This window comes from Lepidochelys olivacea, assembly GCF_965140295.1.
Source record: "Lepidochelys olivacea isolate rLepOli2 genome assembly, chromosome: 27".
Lineage (NCBI taxonomy): Eukaryota > Metazoa > Chordata > Testudines > Cheloniidae > Lepidochelys > Lepidochelys olivacea.
Genome location: NC_140437.1, coordinates 15,610,121 through 15,629,332, shown reverse-complemented (window position 1 = coordinate 15,629,332; position 19,212 = coordinate 15,610,121). Strand labels below are relative to the sequence as shown.

General features: G+C 43.4%; 1 protein-coding gene across 3 annotated transcripts in view; it reads right to left on the bottom strand.

The window, feature by feature from the left end:
- Positions 1–14,657, bottom strand: part of CDK12 (cyclin dependent kinase 12) — a 72,610-nt gene extending 57,953 nt beyond the window's left edge. For all 3 annotated transcript variants that reach the window (XR_014709797.1, XM_084616097.1, XM_084616098.1), the window contains exons 1-3: positions 13,030–14,657; positions 5,804–6,688; positions 433–609 (exon numbers count right to left, since the gene is read on the bottom strand). Coding sequence is in view for 2 of the 3 variants with exons in the window: in XM_084616097.1 (XP_084472223.1) it covers positions 433–609; positions 5,804–6,688; positions 13,030–14,093 (2,126 nt within the window). In the remaining variant the exon portion in view is untranslated. The remainder of the gene's footprint in view (positions 1–432; positions 610–5,803; positions 6,689–13,029) is intronic.
- Between the last annotated feature and the right edge of the window lie 4,555 nt (positions 14,658–19,212).

The following is a 19,212-nucleotide window of genomic DNA, read 5'->3' as shown; positions in this document are numbered from 1 at the left end:
CTGTAAAACAGAACATGCCCCTTGAAGAAACATAAAACTGAGATCCTGAATATGTGTAGTCATTAAAAATCCGCTAGTACTTTTTGCACAGCTGGTAGCATTAACAGCAGTGTCCTGACTAGACTCCAACTGGGCATTTGCATTGTGCCTACTTACACTTCTCTCTTCAGATTCATCAAATACATTAGGAATTTTTTTTTCAACATGAAGTGACTTGCTAGGTTGCTGAGAACTGCTAAAACAGTTGCAGATTTAACCTCAGAGGTAGGTGCATTTTCATGATAGGGAAAACAGTTTCAATGTCCAATTTATAGCCACATTCTAAAACACTTTGGGATCTTTCTCGATGAAAGGTGCTATATAAACACAAGATCACCACCGTAAGAAGACACCGTTTAGAGATGCTAACATGCAGTCTGTGCAAACACTTACTTTGGTCTCTTTTTGAATGGTTGCTGAGGTGGTGTGACTGCCTTTGGTTCTGGAGACTCCGGGGGAGATGGATCCCCTCCAGGAAGCTCTGGAGGGAGCGGGAGGTCCATGAGCAAGTGTCGTGGTCTCTGCTCTCTCTCTTTCTTCACAAGTTTTGGAGGAAGAATCTCCTTTGGACTAAATCCCAGAAAGTTACAGCAAGTTAATACAATATGGTCAAACTTAAGATGCCACTTCAAATAAAGAGGATCACAGGCCAAAAGTTTCAGACTTGAGTGCCTGAAGTTAGGGGGCCAAGTATGGATTTAGGAGCCTAGCTCTAGACACTCAGGGTTAAAATTAAGCATCTTTCTTGTTTCAAAGCCAAAGTCAACATAGAAAAATACTAAATTAAAAACACAGTCCAGCCTCAAAAGACCACATAACTCTTTGCAACTAAAAGTCTCCCATGACAGTGGAATAAAAATTCTTAACATTATATAAACGCAACAACAAATTTGGGATATAACCTGTTATCTATTTATTGAGCCCTACTTCCCATCTCCTGTCTACTCATTAAAACAGATTTAAAGGCATGTTCTGATCCTTAAGCCCATTAATGGCCATTGCAAATCTATAACATGGAAGCAAAACTAACCATGTCTCCACTATATTGCTTTTAACTCAAGGACCTAACGCAAGGACAGAAATGGGGCAACAATAACTTCTGCATATTGCAGGTAGATCACCAGCTCATTTCTTCTTTTATTATGGTACCAATGGTAATGTAGTGTTATCTTTAACTAGTGGGAGACTGAAATGCAGAATCTAGTTTATCGGGGGGACACGGAAGGAGTATCAGGGAGAATTCCTGGATTTGAATAAATTGGAATTACAATCCAAGTTGAATGGCAGTAGGCAAGTCACATTATTCATAATACTTACCCTGTACAAGACTCCACCCTCCCCAGGAAAGGGAAAAGCTGTCTATTGAGAAATAGACAAGCAGCCTTTCTTGGATCATTCTTAGGGCAACCTGCTTGGGGAGGTTGATGCATGTCAGCATCAGCAGGTCTAAAATTCTGCTCGTCAGCACAAAGAAGCCAATGCAACTGAACTGATGGGAATAGAAAATTAGGAAAGTTACCTTACTCACTAGCCACTTCCCAACCTAGCTGAAACCTGTGATGAAACACAATGTATTCCACAAATGAATACAGAAGCAAGACATGGAAGGAGGTTTTGATTGAAGTACAGTACTTTCCCCTTTGGAATAACTGAGTTCTGATACTCTTTAAAGGAACAGACCAAAAAAAATTGTCTTTTTACTTCTACTGAGGTCAGCACATAGGTTTAGTGAACTAATTAGAAAAGCCCTGCTACTCCAAGTACTAGAGGAAAACTGTCACTGATATGTATCACTATGGCTGTTATAAGCCATGAAAGTAACAACAGACACAAGAGAAAGATCTATGGGCCTGCTCTTGCCCCTGTTTAAAAGTCACCCGAAGTACTGCAGTTAACTTAGAAGAGCAGGATTGCCCCGTATTGGTCAGTCTTAATGAAAGCAAAGAACCTCAGCGTTAAGGCTGACAAGAGGAGCCCTCAAAATGGGATTCAGATATGGGATCGAGCCGGCAGGCTAAAAATAGCAGTCTAAACAGGGGTGGCCCAGGCGGCAGCTCGGATTAGCCGCTCGAGTACAAACGTTCCTGGGGGCGCGGGCAGGTTTGTACTTGGGCAGCCAGCACAAGCTGCTGCCTGTGCTACCACTGGCTGCCCTGCTATTTTCGGCGCACTAGCTCAAGCATGTTCCCAGCTGCAGTGTAGACATACCTAAATGTCGGACGAAGGCACCTAACTCAAGTGCCACGTCTGAAAATCAGTTCTTGTGGTAGAGCCTGATAGACGTGGTCAAATTATCTCGCCAGCTTCATAGGTTATAAACAAGCTATTTGAAGAATATTTAAAAGTTATTTATTCGGATTCAGCGCCTAGTTATTCAGCCTGTGTGTGCCATTCACCATCAGGAGAAGCAGTTCCTGTTCCACCAACTGCAACGGAGCTTTACCCACTTTTGCTAGCAGGGAATTTGTTCTAGATCCGTAACATTATGCAGTGTTTTAACATGCTCCACACACCTTCATGCAAAAAAGCCTGAATTTGATACTTTTGCAGCTTGCTGGGAAGCGTATTTGCTTGACGGGGTTTTTGGGGAAGGATGAAGATGTGTTGCTCGGTAGCATCTGGAGAGGAGAGGCTTTTCTGGAGTTTTTTCATGGTTATCTGCTGACTGATGTAAACTGTCACCTTCGTTTGATTATTTAAGGCTGCTGGCTAGCTGGAGTTAATTTATTTGTATCTCAGAATTATGCTGCTAGGTGGCTATTTTAAATTTAGTTATGGTCAGGGCGCAAAGACATTTGCATAGCCATTCTTTTTTTTAAACACTAAATCTAAACAAACATCACCTCTGCATTACCTAAACCTGAGTGTTGCATACAGATGGAGTGGAAAACCTTAAAGATGAGCTGCAAAGCTTCAAAAAACCAAAACCCCATCAATACAAAGAACAAGGGAAATAAAATCCCATAACAGTAAAACAGCTGTAGCTGCTCTAAAAAACTGTAATTAGCACATCTCTTAGCTATTTTGGGGATAGTCATTACCTCCCAGAGATCCCAAGGAATTCAAGCTATGAGACTTAGAGTGACGTCAGCCATCACATGCCTAAAATGATTCTAAAACCTTCGTTTCCACTCCCTCCTCATGCCCTCCCCTGTAAGATGAAACATCTCATGCTGCATCTGAATGCAAAGGTGAATCCTTTGCAATGATACATCGTGAGTCTTTTTAGCATTACACAAGCATGAAGAGAAAGGTACAAGAATCTTTATTTACTCATCTGAGCTGCATTTTGTACTTGGGTAACTCCAATGGGATTCTAAACTTCATGCTTGCCATAGTCTTAGAAATCGAGAAGGGCATGTGTTTTTTCCACATGTTGGAAACAGAATAAAGAAACCTACTTAAAGAAATTTTGTTCACCATCAACAAATAGTTATAAGTGATTGAAAACAATGTCCTGTGCATGGTCAATGTGTCATTTGCAACTAACACCTGCTAACCCTAATGAAGTGGCTTTATTTGTTTGCCTCCTCTTTTTTCAAATGAACTGGCTGGCTGAGAACTTGTTTGCCAATCTTTGGGTGGAAATATATTCTGCAATTATGTTATAAATCTCTCAAAATACACAATGGTAGTGGAGGTAAAATGAAGAAACTGACAAAGCTGCAAGTCAACCTTGAAAGAGTAATCAGCCACTCATCTGGGGACACATACAATATTAGCGTGGCAGCGATGAAAATAAGAGGTGTGTGAGTTTGAGGTAAAGTTTATGATGCTTTACAAGGCTGGCTTAACTATACCAGAGCTGACTCAATAGGCTATAGGCTATTACACCATGTTAGCAACCACAGCATTATGTTTAGTGTGTACTTTTCCAATACAAGTACTGGTCTAGATACCACATTAAGGCTATTCTTTCCACTCTCACTGCTATTTAAAAAGCTGAACAACACTAAACCAAGTGCTGTTTGTGAAAGACAACATAAGGTTGCACTGGTCTAAACTTTTATAACGTATTGTAATGATCACAATTACAGCAGTACCTTGCTAATACTAATGCCTAAAAGATCGATTGAGAACAGTAAGTGAACAAAGAACATATAATGAACTTTGTTCACGTAAGAAGTGGTAATAATACTTCAGAATATACTAGTAGATTGATTTGTTTTACATTATGCAAGAGTAATTAAGTCTCATATTAAGATATCCCAGTACCTCTTTACTGAGAAGTAGAGAGAGAGCAAGGGTTTTGGTGAGCAATTTAGTAAAGTAAAAAATAGTGAGGACCTAATGTGGAATCATTCACAAATTACAAAACTTCAAGAAAGTATTCTGCCATGACAAAAAAGTTTTTAATCCTTTTTCAGTTGCTTCTATTTCCTTTGCCCTGGTTTATACAGATAATTTCCATCACCATAAAAAGTGAGTGTTTGGAGTCATCTAGGGGATTAGTTGAGTAATCTATCAGATCTCAAAATGATTGGAGTAGCAGTCAATACTACAGCTCACTTGGGAAAGGACTCAGTCTTGACATTCTGCTTAGGGCTCATCTATAAGTGAACTCTCAGGAGAATTAATTAGAATTGATTTAAGATGTGAAATTAAAGTAGATTGGTTAAACTGCATTAAACCCCTGTGTGACACAATCAAAATTAAGGTCACTTTTATTTTGAATAAGAGTATCCACACCTGGGTTTAATTTGGTTTAAGTAATCCACTTTAAAAGTTAACTTGGATTTATTTCCTGAGCATCCCTATGTAAACAAAACCCCTTAGAGATAGACAGTAAAGGGTTACCCTCTTCCACATTAAAATTATATAACAATGTAATTAGATAAGCAGCATGGGGCACAGATAAAGAACAGGTTGCACGTAAAACCACAGGGTGAATTACCATTAAAACTACTGAACTACGCATGGTTTCCTTATTCCCAACAACCCACCTCCCAGATATGCTACTTAACTTCTGAGATTCTTTTATTTTCTGTCTATGGCCTTGCTTACAGGACACAGTTGCACCAGGTGCAATTTTAAAGCAGCTTAGTTAGTCTGAGGCAAACTTCTGTCGACACTCTTAGTTCAGTTTATTATAAATAAATAAAATACTACCTAGTTCTCATATAGTACTTTTAGTTTAGCTTAAATCAATTAGCAATTGATTAAAAAACCCAATGTAAGTTAAAGCAATGCAATTTGTTTCAGGTAGACAAGGCCTGCATGTCCGAACAACATGCTGCAAGTGCGACACTGCTTTGTGTTGTCCTCTCCTATAAGTCACATGCTCTTTCCTGTTACTTTAACACAGCTTTTTGGAGCATTCCAGTTTTTATAATAATTCAGGACCTTCTCTTGCAAGTTGCTGCACGTAAGAGGATCCCTTCTCCCATGTGAAGCCCCACCTTCTCCCATATTTTTTTTTTAACTGTTTTTTTAAAAAAAGCCTCTAAACTTCTCTTCCTCACCGAGATTTTGTGTTAGTTTCAGCACGGAATCATAAGCCCCTCCAAATAGCTATTCTGGATGGAGAGACGGACAAGAAGATAACATTGTGAACGACGACGTGACAGGGCATTTAGTTATGAGTGGTGTTTTCAGTAGAATGGCACAGGCTTCAACAGAATCAAGTACAAAACTAGGTATCTTCTAGGAAACATATACAGGGTAAAGGAAGAGTCACCAAGCTAAAAATAAAATCTCTTCTCTGTAACGTGTTAGTACAATGTATTCCAACCCAAGCAGAACTGAGGTTTCCACATGACCTTACCTATCTAAGTCATCTTCCCCGAGCAGAATAGGTGGGAGCGGGAGTGGAGGCAGCGTTGAAGTCTTCAGGTGTGGGATAGCAGCCGTCACAGACACCTGTGGTTTTGTAGAGACCTGGACAGAGGGCTGAGAGTTTGCCTGAGTGGACAAAGCAGATGTTCTTGAGTGGGAAGAAGATGGCAAAGAGGCTGGGACTGAAGTAGGGACCTGAACAGAAGTCAGCTGGGAAAGCGGTAGAGGTGGAACAGCTGGTGATGGAGGCAAAGGAGGCAACGGGGGAATCTGAGGTGGCGGCGTAGTCGTTGGTAGAGGTGGGGGAGGTGATTTTATTGAGGGCAATGGAGGTGGGTTCTCCTTCTCTGTTGTCTCTGTCTCTTTTGGAGTTGCAATCTCCTCTTTCGCTACTACAGACTTGGAGTCTTTTGTTCCCATCGTTTTTGAGTCTTTAATTGGAGCTGCATGCTTCTTCTCAGAGTTCTCGTCTATCTTGGTTTTTATTGGCTCCAGAGATGTTTTAGTCTCTGCATTTATGTGTATTAAATTAACCAGTTCCGTGTCGGAGGCCGATTTTTCAGATTTAATGATTTTGGGTACCTTTTTAGACTCCGCCCCTGTCTCCTTAACCTCAGATGAGCTGTTCTCTTTTATAGACAGAAAAACAGGGGAGTTCTTTGCCTCCTTCCCATCCACCTTCGCTGCTGCCGCCGCTGCTGCAGCTCGTTCCTTCTTTTTCCTGCTGAGCTCTGCTCCCAGGCTGGAGTTCAATGGTAGCCTCGCAGGCGATATACTGGAATGACGACTACGTGAACCGGACCTCTGCTTTTTACTGTGAGATGATGAGTGTCTTGAATATACAGGACTTCGACTTCGGGACTTCACAGACTTCCTATGGAAAGAGCAGGAAGCAGAAAACTGAGATGCAGTCTAATGCATACTCTGTTAGTTACTGAAATTAACATATAGGGATAGCCCTCTTGAAAGACAAGAGCATTCATAAATTGTCAACTCCATTTCTGACCATACCCAAGGCTTGTCTGAGGACACTTAAATTAAGGATACCAGTTTGATGACACTTGAAAATTATCCACCATCTAGGGAGCTTCCAAGGTCAAAGATCTTGCTGCTTACAAATCAACAATTAAAATAACAGAACCGCAAGATGAGGGTTAGACAAACCCCAAGTTGAAGAAGAGATAACACATGCACAGTGCTTGACTGGAGGATTTTAGTTGAGAGGATGAGCTGACAGTTTACGAATCTTTCGGGGCAGTAGAGCAGGAGGGAAAACACAATGATAAGACATGAGTATTGCTTGTGGGAATGTTCTGCACAACCTTGCGGCGTTGATCAGTGGTGTTACAGTAAGGCAGTGATACTCAGACCTCAGTGGCTAAGGAATCAAACTAGCAATCAACATTACCCAAAATAGACACAGTAGTGTGAATTCATTGTTTCATTCACTATAGTATTATATATTCACTCACACAGTGTTTTAATATCATATGCTGCACAGAGCCGCAGGAGACCCAATCAAGAGCTACTTGCAGCTCAAGAGCCTAAGTCTGAGTATCACTGCAATGAGGCATTCTCCTAGTGAATGCCACTTTTGCCCACAGAACATCCTCACTCCAAGTAGAGGTTTTACTATTACCATAAGTGCATTTGTACATTGCAAGTCAGAAAGACAATTTGAGGCTTTCACCCTGATTTAGACATGTTCAGAGATACTCTAAGTCTGAATTTACAAAAAGTGAGCTACAATTTATTACATAGGCAGAGATATTAAATGAATTTGGAAATCTGCACCGTAGTGTGAGCCACAAATAAGGAGAAAAATGCCTTCCTTTAAAGTACACGAGCTGAATAGAGGATAAACTTGGATTAGGCACAAGTCTGCAGTATCTGTGAACCTAGTGGAGATTAGGAATGAAGATTCATTGGAAAGACTGGAAATAAAAACCAAACAAACAGAAAACTGGTATTTTCAATTTACAGGTCAGTGAATATTTTCTCCTTTTTAAGGAAGATTGGGATTTTGCAAGTCATGGGACAGTGTATTTTAAGAGGAGTAATGTGGAAATGATCGACTTTAATGATCTGGAAGACACATGTTACTAAAAAATAAAAAAAATCTTGAAGTCAGACTCTACCCTTGCTTAGTTGAAATCATGTTCACAACTGATTTTTATTCTATGATTTATTCAAACCTAGAGTTCTCTGACCACAGTAGAAAATATAGCATGATTTTAGATCATGGTTAAAAGAAATTCCCTTTTCCACACAGCTCAGAAAACATGTAATAGCAACTGTGTTTAAACATGGAAGCTGTTAGCAGATTTGTCAACTATAATTGAAATGCAGTGTAAGAGACTAATATAATTTGCATAAGATAAGAGAATCACAATTTTAAACAAATATTCTGACAACATAAATGCTTTAAAAATAAGCTGAAGGATAGAAATGGCTTATTATAAAGCATTTCACTAGACATTTGTGACTGTAGTGGCCAAATATCAATGTGACTAAGTGGATCTTACCTTTAGTCTTAAAGAAAAAAAACAGCAATAAGAGTATAAAAAAAGTCAAGACTTATTTCAGATCCTGTCTTCAATGTTCATGGAAGTTGTGCTTAAACAGAAGCTGGCAATATGCCTCAAGCTGGTATGTCATCTTCAGGGGACTCTGGATAATCAGTTTAACTGTCACACACACAGGCAGAATTTGCCATTTGGATAGTAGTTCACTTTCCACATCCCGCTGCAAAACTGTCAAGAGCTGAAATAGCTAGCAGCATGCTTTCACTGCACTCAGAGGTCACACTTGCAGACTTTGCTGAGGACAACATTCCTAACTGAACTTGTATGACATGGTTAGCTGCAAACAGAGCTAACTTAATTCTAAACGAAAAGAGCACTGAATCATGCACTAAATCCCAGCTACAAGTGATTCATAACATGGATCTGGAAACCTTCCCCTCCACAGGCAATATTAGCTTTTGTCACTGCTGACTGAATTGAAATATGTTTTAAGAGAAGCAAATATATACAGGAAGTTTTGTAAGGTGTTTCCCCTGTCTAGTGTAATCACTGAGTAACTTTATCTCTGACCGAGAGGTTAGTGATTTGCCCTCACACATCACCTTTGAAACCAACACTGCACTGCAGATTACCTAGTTTATAGGACTTAAAAAGGGAGGAAAAGCTCCCAGCTTTAGAGATGTTCAAGATTTTCTTTCCAGCTATAGTGGAATGGTTACAAAATTCCTGTTATTTCTAATGCAGGAAACTGGACGTGTAAAATGCTACCCACGAGGCCCGTGAATTAAGACAAAGGTATCAGTGGGAGAGAATGGGAATGGCTCACTAAACAAGACCAAAGCACTCTGGGAACAATCAGAGCGGTACCAAAGAGATCGTTGGAGGAATAACTGATAGAAATCTCTAGCCCTATCTATACTATGAAACTGGAAGTTGCTAAGAGTTGTTAGCAACAGTTTCCCCTCAGCCAGTGATGAATGCAGAACAAGAGATGATAGAGAGAGCACAACTGGACACTTCCAGAATGCCTGTCACCTGAGGCTCTCAGAGCAATTTAAAAACATTAAGCATACCTCACAGGTGAGGTTATTTGGCATTATTCCCCCATTATGCAATGGAGAAATCACAAGCATAGTGCTGAAGTGAAAGTTAGTGGCGAAGGTGGGACTAGGACTCAGGCATCTTGACTCCTGGTTTCTTGTTTTAACCACTAGAGCAGGGGTGGGCAAACTTTTTGGCCTGAGGGCCACATCTGGGTATGGAAATAGTACGGTGGGCCATGAATGCTCATGAAATTGTGGTTGGGGTGCTGGAGGGGGTGAGGCCAGAAATGAGGAGTTCAGGATGCGGGAGGGGGCTCCGGCTGGGGGTGTGGGCTCTGGGGTGGGGCTGGGGGTGTAAGAGGTGCTCCAAGCTGGGACCAAGGTGTTCGGAGGAAAGGAGGGGTATCAGGGATGGGGCAGGGACACGGGGTGGGGGGGATGAGGGCTCTGGCTAGGGGTGCAGGCTCTGGGGTGGGGCTGGGTATGAGGGGTTTGGGGTACATGGGGCTGGCTCAGGGTGCAGGCTCCAGGCGTCACTTACCTCAAGCATCTCCTGGAAGCAGTGGCATGTCCCCCGCCCGGCTCCTACCCGGAGGCACAGCCAGGCGTCTCTGCTGCACGCTGCCCCTTCTGCAGGTGCCGCCCCTGCAGCTCCCATTGGCCACGTTTCCCAGCCAATAAGAGCTGCGGGGGCAGCGCTAGAGGCGGAGGCAGTGTGTGGAGTGGAGCCCCTGGCTGCCCCTACATGTAGGAGCCAGAGAGGGGACATGCCACTGCTTCCATGAGCCGAGCAGAGCAGCCCCCGACCCTGCTCGCCGGCTGAAGCACAGGAGCGGGGCAAGTCTCAGACCTTGCTCCCCAGCAGGAGCTCAAGGGCCGAATTAAAACATCTGGTGGGCCGGATGCAGCCTGCGGTTTGCCCACCCTTGCATTAGAGAAACTACCTCAAATTAAACCTTCTAAATCCAGTTCATGGACATCTGACAATACATGATTTTGTGCTGCACACCAGTGACTATGGCGCACATACAAACCCAGAAACTAAAATCTCATAACAGTGTACAAGCCCACATCCATCAAGTGGGGTGTTACCTGAATTCTTTCTCTTGGCTACAGCTGCAATGGCATGGTTACTACAACTGCTATAGAGAACAACAGTGATTATATCTGTTACTTTCCCTCCCAACCAAAGACTCCACATTTCCTCCTTAACCAAAAGCAGTTTGTTTGGAGGGCCCACTTGGAATGTGACCCACAGTGTGCTTTCTGCATCAGGGACATTCCAGTATTTAGTTCACCATCTTCCTTCTCAGACTACATTTTGGGAATGGGGAGGTAAAAGAATCACTAGGAAGGATTTCACCCTCAGCCAATGAAAAAACATCAGTGCCACAGGAAAGACTCTTTCCTCCCCCTCTGAGGAATTTACACTGAACTTTCCTCACTGCATGGAATGCAGGTTCAGTGAAGCAACAACTAACACAAGCAAACTGAAAATCAGAACTCCTGTGTGTAACAGTTAGAAAGAAAATAAGGTCTGAACATTTCCCTCTGCTCATTTAAGTGTAATATTGTACTTTGGGGTAGCCATTTTCCGAAAGCTTCTTGCACACTCAGTTGACTCTTTATTTCTTGCTTTGTGTTGCTCATTGAAACCGAGCTTTGATTAAAAAGAGTGTGCTATAAAAAAAACTGCAGACCAGCTTTAAGAGAAAGGGGCGGGACTGTGGTGGGTTATCAATTTAACCCTAGATTCAAAGAATTTGAAATAAACAGAGTGTAAACAAACAGTAACCTTTGGAATTTTTTTGGGTTTGGTTAACCAGCTAAGTGCTGTACCAGAAAGGTGTCCTTGAAAACTTTCCCACATGGCTATGCAAGTTCACGGAAGCACATTCAAAGCTGCTTCCATGAAACCAGGTTCAGAAAAAGTGATCTTCACTTCACAGGAGTAACTAGCATTATACAGACTAAGGGGAGGAATGGAGGGAAAACACAGAGCTTTAGGATCCCACTGATTCCTCTACTACCCTCCAACCAATAGCAACCCTCTTGCTGGTTAAGGAAGAGTAGATACACACCTTTAACAGAGCCTACAAGCACAGCCAGAAAGGATACACAAGGCATCTGTCACCCAGTAGACTTTTCTAAGGGGCTTAAAAGCGCATAGTCTGTGAAAGCAATGTCTTCGTTCCCCCCCAATATATATACATTTTTACATGGAGATGTCTCCACTAGGATTTTATATCAAGATGGCTAAGGGACAGGTAGCTTTTGCTTCCATGTAGCTAGTCAAATAAATTCCAGATGGGGGGAGAATAGGGTTGACCTCAGTGAGCTAAATTGAAGCAAAAATTACCAATGTCTTATCGCCACTAGGATTTTACACTGAGATAACTATTTGCTGTGAAGACAAAGGCAATGTTCTTAGCCCATACCAGCCCTAATTTTCATTGGAAAGCCTACTCCCTAAATGTTGAGAGAAGTGGATGTGGTTTTAGGGCTCAATTCCACAAGCAAGGAGTTCAATGGGACTACCCACATGAGAAGTACCAATCACATGGATAAAGATTCCCAAGACCAATCTCCTTGCTCACAGCTCCCAATGGAATCCAGGGAAGCAACACAACTAACATTGTACATGTTGTTTTGACAGTTTACCCTAAGGGCTTACTTCTTTCAAGTTCAGTTTAGAATTATGATAAAGCTATACCCATAGTTCCATAACACACATGCTGTGAACTGGAAGTTCATGGAGACACAAGCTTTAGATTGAAAAATAATGTTAGGCTACCTACCAATCTGTACTCAAAATACTCTTGATTACTATACATCTGAAATAAAATGCAGCACTATTACTAATTTCAAACAAAAATAGGCATTTTTTGTGTGTGTGTCAAAGTTACTGGTGCATAAAGAGAAAAAAATACATCTGTTCCAAAATAAAAAAGTTACCTAATTACTCTTCTAGAATGCCAAGGAGCTATTTAAAACAAATGGAAGCAAATGATCCATAACTGAGCAGAACACAGCCTGAGAAAATCAACTTTAAACTAGAAAGAAGCAACTTAAATACGGTCAACTAATTATGATGAAAGAAAAAAATTAATCAGCTCAGAGTGAGATATGCTCTGAATTAAACAATCCTTCTGACAACTGCGATAAATCTCTTTCTTAGAATTTTGATCAAAGTTTCCAGAACGTTAGAGCTTTTTAAAGTACATTTAGTGCTAATGAAAGGTGCTGGATTTTTATCGCTAGAAATTTAGATACTTTCTACAGAACACTCACTAGTGCAAACTTCCCCACAATGCTTCACTCGTATTCTGCAGGAGCCACCTCTACAGGCAAGTGTAATTCAATCCTAATGGCTCATTCAGTATTGGCCTCTTTGCTGAGGCTGCCAACACGGAGGCTGATCAGTGCCAACAATGGCGGTGCTTTTTAAGATGCGGATATCTATCAAAAGGGAACTGTAACGAGCCCATCAAACTCACACAGACCAGTGAGGAGCCCTTGGCAGTAAGAAGTGAACACTAATTACCTGGGCCAGACCTGAATAGATGATCTAGAGGGTCAATCACTCGCAACCCCAGAGCCATCCAATCTCCCCCCAACACATAAGAGACAACATAGAGATCACACACCTGGCTACTGGACTTCGGCTCACTGACCGCTTGGCAACAAAAGGACTGCTCGAGCGCCTTCGGCTGTATGGGCTGGGTGACCTCCCGCTGTACGACCCACTTCCTCTCTCATAACTGGATGAGCGCCTCCTGTTGTACGGACTGACGGACCTCTGTCTCCTACTGTAAGGACTAGGAGACCGAGTATTGGACTGGTATGCTACAGGTTCCTTGTAGGGTGGGCTGACCGACTGCCTGCGCGATGAGCCACCGGGGCTCTTCTTGTAGGAATCATAGTTGCTGGATGTATGCGACCGTGGAGGGCTGAGATCATATTCTTGGGTGTAGGATGCTCCTGAGGGGCTGTCATCCTGTTTGGGGCTGTCAGCCCATTTCCTGTGGGGACTCCTGGATTTCCGTTTTGGACTATCAGTTGCTTTGTAGCTTTTCAGAGTGTCCCTTTTCCGATGGCTTTTACTGCGGTCTTTGTGCCCAGACTTCAGCTCCCGCTCTTTTCTGGACTTCTCCTTGTGTGCTTTGGCCGACCTGGACTCCTTGTTGCTGCTTCTTGATGGCTGTGACTTAAAATGTTCCTCATTCTCCTCATTGAGTCTCTTGGAGGTCCCCGACACCCGGTCCTTGGTGGACCCTGACTTGCTGGACACCTCCTGATTCTTTTCCAGTTTCTTCTCTTTGTCCACCTGCTTACTCCTGATCAGCTCCCGAATACGCTTGTGCTGGTGGTGCCGGTGCTTGTGCAACCTGTCGCTCCTGTCTGAACTTCCTTTCCTCTCATCATTCTCCCTTCTTTCCAGCTTGAGGGCCACATCGTCTGAGAAGGTGTCCGAGTCGGAGCTGATGTCGTCATACTCCACCAGGGGCTTGATCATTGCACCCAGTGGTGCCGCCGCCTCTTGAGCCACCAGCGGCGAATCTTTGGAGTGCTTGGACCTGTGCCTCTTGTGTCTGGAGACCAGCCGGTGCCTCTCCTTGCTGTTCGAACTGCCACTGCTGGATGTCTGCTGCTGCAAGGACCCCCCTCCTCCTCCATCCTTCTTGCCCCCATGTCTCTCTGGATTTGGCATTCCTTCTCCACTGTGCTTGGAAGAGGGGAGGGGGGAATCCTCCAAAACCCCCAAACTTTAAACCCCAGTCACACACACACCCCCTCCCGCTACAGGCCTCTCTCCTCTTTCCCTGGCTCTCCTTTCTCCTCCCACCATTCACAGCCACTTGCCCCCGCTGCCTGTCCTCCCTGCTTCTAGCTCTCGCCCTGCTTCATGGGGTGCAGCTCTTTGGATCAGGCCCCGGGGTGGGTGGCGGGGGGAGGGGCCTTGACCTCACAGGGCCCCTAGGCAGGAAGCTAAAGGGCCTGGAAAGCCCCCGGGAGGGGGGCCTGGGGAGGAGGGTGGCTGGGCCCTGGAGCGGGCGCCCTGGCCTGGGCAGAGGGTCGCCTGGGCAGGGGCCCCCTGGGCCTCTGAGCAGGTCCCTAGGCCCGGCTCCCTGAGTGGCTCCCGACGCGGAGGGTCCCCGGATCCCGCCCCCTCGGCCGCAGCGCGGCGGGTGCCCGGCTCGCGGCCCCCTTTGTCCGCCCCGCTCCCGGGGCCGCCTCCCCTCTCACTTCCCAAAGCGAAACGGCACCGCTTCCAAGGGGGCAGCCGCCAACTCTCGCGAGACTCCCGCTCTCGCGCGATGAGCGAAGCCTCCCCGCCTCGCTCGCCCAAACGCCGCGAGAAACTCCGGCCGGGCCCGCTCAAACCTCGCGAGAGCTCCGCGCTGGGCTCCGCAACAAAACTTTATTGAGCGACCTGGTGACGCCGTCAGAGAAACAAGCGAGCACAAGGCGGCCTCTCTTTTTAACAAAACTTTATTGAGGAGCCAGGCGAGCTGTTCGGACAGCTCCTCCCCCCCCCCCAAACAAAACTTTATGGAGATGCAGAGTGTGGACAAATCGCTAGGGCCCTGCCCCAAACACACTTGTGTTCAGGTGTCAGAGTGGCAGCCGTGTTACTCTGGGTCCGCATCTGTATCAGGAGCACCGTGGAACGCCCTCTCCAGCTCCAGAGGGAGCCTGAGGGCCTTGCAATGGGCGGCATGAAACACATACCAAGCACGCCCCCCCCAGCAGTGCCCCCAGGCAGGGAGGGGATGTGTGAGTCAGTGCCTGTCGAGGCCCAGCTTCATGGAAAGAGAACCCAGGCATCCTGACTCCCAGTCCCTTGCTCTAACCACTAGACCCCACTCCTGTTCCCAGAGCCAAAAACAGAACTGAGGAGTCCTGACCCGCAGTGGCTCTAAACCCCAGATCACACTCCCCTTCAAGCTGGAAACAACCCAGGAGTTCTGACTCCCAATCCTATGGTTCTCACCCCCTAGACAATTTTTTGACATAGACAGTGAATTCCTGCAGTTCTTACAACACAGGCTGCAGGTCCTTGGCACCCTTTGAGAAACAGGCCCTGCGTGTTTCTACCCAGAAACTGAAGCACTCAAAATCAGTGGGGAGACATCGGAACATTTGTCTTGCCTATCACTCAGACAATTTGTCACTCCAGAGTATGTGGTGTAGTTGTAGCCGTGTCAGTCCCAGAATATTAGAGAGACAAGGTGTGTGAGATAATATATTTTATTGGATCAACTTCTGTTGGTGAGAGAGACAAGCTTTCAGCCAAGAAGAGCTCTGTTTGGCTGGAAGCTTGTCTCTCTATCCAACAGAGTACTAAAAGATACTACCTCACCCACTTTGATTCACTTCAGTGGACATTTTACCTGAGTAAGGACTGAGCAAAAGTTGGGTGAAGGCCTCCAGATTTGGCTGATAGTGAGGAGTATAGTAAGGGCCTTTAAATGCCAGTTTTAAAACTTTAAATCAAATAGAAAAAGCAAGTAAAAACTCCCTGCCTTCCCTCTGATGAAAAATACCCCCTTGCAGTTTCCATCTCTGTCTTATTCTAAAGAGAAAAAATAGTGAAAAGGACTATTTTGAGACTTGAGTGCTACACATGATGGATTGGGGATCAGTGCTACTGAATGATATAGCAGTGGCCGCAGCAATGCACCATTAAATCTGTTGGAAACTGTAAGGTTTGGACTGTTACTGTAGAAGGCAGATGTAGTTTTGTATCATGGTCACATCACTTAAAGGCAATTTTTCAAAAGCTCTGAAATATTTTGATTAGTATTTATTCAATTTGCATGTATGTATATATGGCTTCCATGTAGCCATGTCAGCATTTTGAACACAGCCTTCTGCCTATAATAGTTGTTTGTATCTCATTATAGACCTCCTTGACTATATTCTCTAGGCCATAAAATTGCCTTTAGGCTCATATTTTACAGACTTTAAAAACAAATCTATGCTTTGTTTTTAAGTTAAAGGATGGCAAAAGAAATACAAATAGTTTGTGGTTTATGGCTGCTTTTGCTCCCACCTCCCCTACTAAAAGCCCCAATTCTGCAATGAGCTCGGTATGGAAAGCCCCTTATGCCCACATAGAGTGCCACCAACTTCATAGTTTTTAAGGCTAGAAAGGACTATTGTGATCATCTTGTCTGCTTTCCTTGTCTGCTTTTTAACACAGGCCACAGAATTACAACTAATAATTCCAATATCAAGGCCAATAACTTTTGGCTGAAGTAGACTATATCTTTTAGAAAGACATCCAATCTTGATGTAAAGACTTCAAGAGATGGAGAATCCACCACTCCTCTCAGCAAGCTGTTCCAATGGTTAATAGTGTCCCACCCCACATATTGTTGTTAGCAAATCTGCACCTAATTTCCAGTTTGAATTTGTCTAGCTTACATTTCCAGCCATTGGATCTTGTTATGCTTTTGTCTGGTAGTAAAGGTTTTTTTAATCTATCAGAAATCTTCACATATAGGTACTTCAAAACCACAATCAAGTCACCTTCTAACTTCCTTTTTGGGACACCTACCACATGGAGCTCATTACAGGATCAGGGCCTCACTAATATCCTGGTAGACAGATGACCTCCTTGCACCCTGATTTTATTCTTCAATTTGATCCGCTATAATGTGTGTTTGGTTCCACAGAGAGCACTGTGATTTATTACAAGATTGTAATGAGCTGGCCTGTATAAGTGTTCAACACAGTTCTCTACTGGATGGAATCAGACCTGTGCATCAGAGGCCCTATACTGCTAACAGCTGAAGGAGATTCTCCTTTAGTTTACTTGGTAGAATGCAGTGCTTTCTGGAGCAGAAGGATATGAGTTCTACCTCCACATGTCATGAATTTCAGAGTGATTATTCTGTAAAAAAAAGTGACAACCATTATGGTCCTAGGTAGCATTTTCCCCCATTTGTATTGCATTGGCAAATCTACTAGTTTTATCAGGACAGTTTTCCATTACTTTTTTGTTAAATATTAATTTATTTGTATTCACTACCTCACATGGGTACGTGTTAAGTCATATGTACCCTGCACCATAGGCCATTGAATGGGGATAAATCTCTTTCCTTGGGGAAAGAGAGAATCCTATCCCATTCACAAAGATTGCCTGAGCTGCCACTCTTGAAGAAGAGGGTCTTCAGCTGTGGCTTATTAACAGAAAGTCAGTGCCATAAAGAGGGAAGGTATGAAAGTAGGCTGGATTGCCCCAGGGGGAGAGAAGAGTGCTTGCCTATCTGTCTGTCTGTCTGTCGGCGGTTAAAATCAACTGCTTAGGCAAACTCTCCTAAGAAGAGATCTTTGTTTGTCATATTGTAGGAGCGAAGCAGGTATGCTTCTTGGATTCTACAAAAGGGCATCTTTCTGTTTACTCTACAAGGAGCTAGAACTATGCATTTGGGCCTGATGGGGAGTGTGGCTGCCTACAAAAAACTAGATACTTGATGCATTATATCCTGCTCCAAGAAGAATGATACGCGCTTGGGATATTTTCTTCCCCATGCTCTTGTATTGTTTCCCCTTTAGGGGACTAGTGACCCCTTATTTTTGGGTGTTGTGAGCTTTCATGCCTATAAAGTTCTTTGAGGCCTTCTGATGAAAGCCATCTGTTGTAAAAGCCAAGCAATGTTCAGCTGCAGAAGACCTAACTCAATGAAAGGGAGCAACAATAGCCACTGGATAAAAATAATGTAAAAATAGTTAATATATTTTGAGGACTTGTGTTATTTTACATAGATTTTTCTAATTGTAAAGGTGCCTAACATAGCCTCTTAAAAACCTTCTTTGGGGAGAAAGGTGTAAAACCTATAATAAGTTTAAAAGCTCATTTTAGATGTGTTTAGAACTGTAACTGTTAATGTAGGGCCTAAACTTTTTTGTCTACTGGTTCCTGTAGCAGGAAGAAGAACAGGAGTACTTGTGGCACCTTAGTAGGAATTTACAGATCAGATAAATTACACATTAGATACATAGTGGGTGAAGTAATGTCTTTCACCAACAGAAGCTGATCCAGTAAAAGATAAGGTTTTTTTGAATGTACACAACTCTTCTTAGGTGTGGGGCACGTACTCAACAGTGTCCTAGCAAAATACAAAGTGGTACAAATTGGTATAAGGAGTTAATGCCTGTTGCAAGAAACCATTCAAGATGAAGTGACCCACTACCCAGGTTTGTATTTTGAGGGTGGTGTGTAGGTTTTTGATGAGGATTAAGAGGTCAGATAGGGAGTGATCATTTTGTGAAAAGTATTTACTTACAGCTGATATAGTGTTTTTGTCTCACCATTTTTCTGAGTGAACTCATTGGAGAGCTCATTTCAACTACATTGTTGTTACTGGAGCATTTAGTGCACTGGATGAAATACATTGAATGATGTGATAGGCATGTATAGGACCCATGGATCTTGAAAAGTGTGTTGGGGCACAGTATTAATCTTGTCTCTTTCACCAGCAAAAGTTGGACCAATAAAAGCTATTACCTCATTCATCTTGGGACATATGTGGCTACAGTACTGTGAATTAGGCCATACCCAATGAAACCACTAATTCCTCAAGTCTCTTCTTGCCCCATTTTATAACCCAACAGTAGGTTCAGGCTGGATTACTATAGTCAGTGGAGGCTGCTTTTGCAGCTTCCTTCATAACCCCTGCACATCACCTGTGATATTAAACTTACTTTGTAAATGAATAAAATAAGTCTGTTAACTGTCCCATTTTAGACATGAAATTTTCTGCCTCATATTGACATGCGGTATCTTGTATCATAATGGTAAAGTGCTATCTGAAACAGGG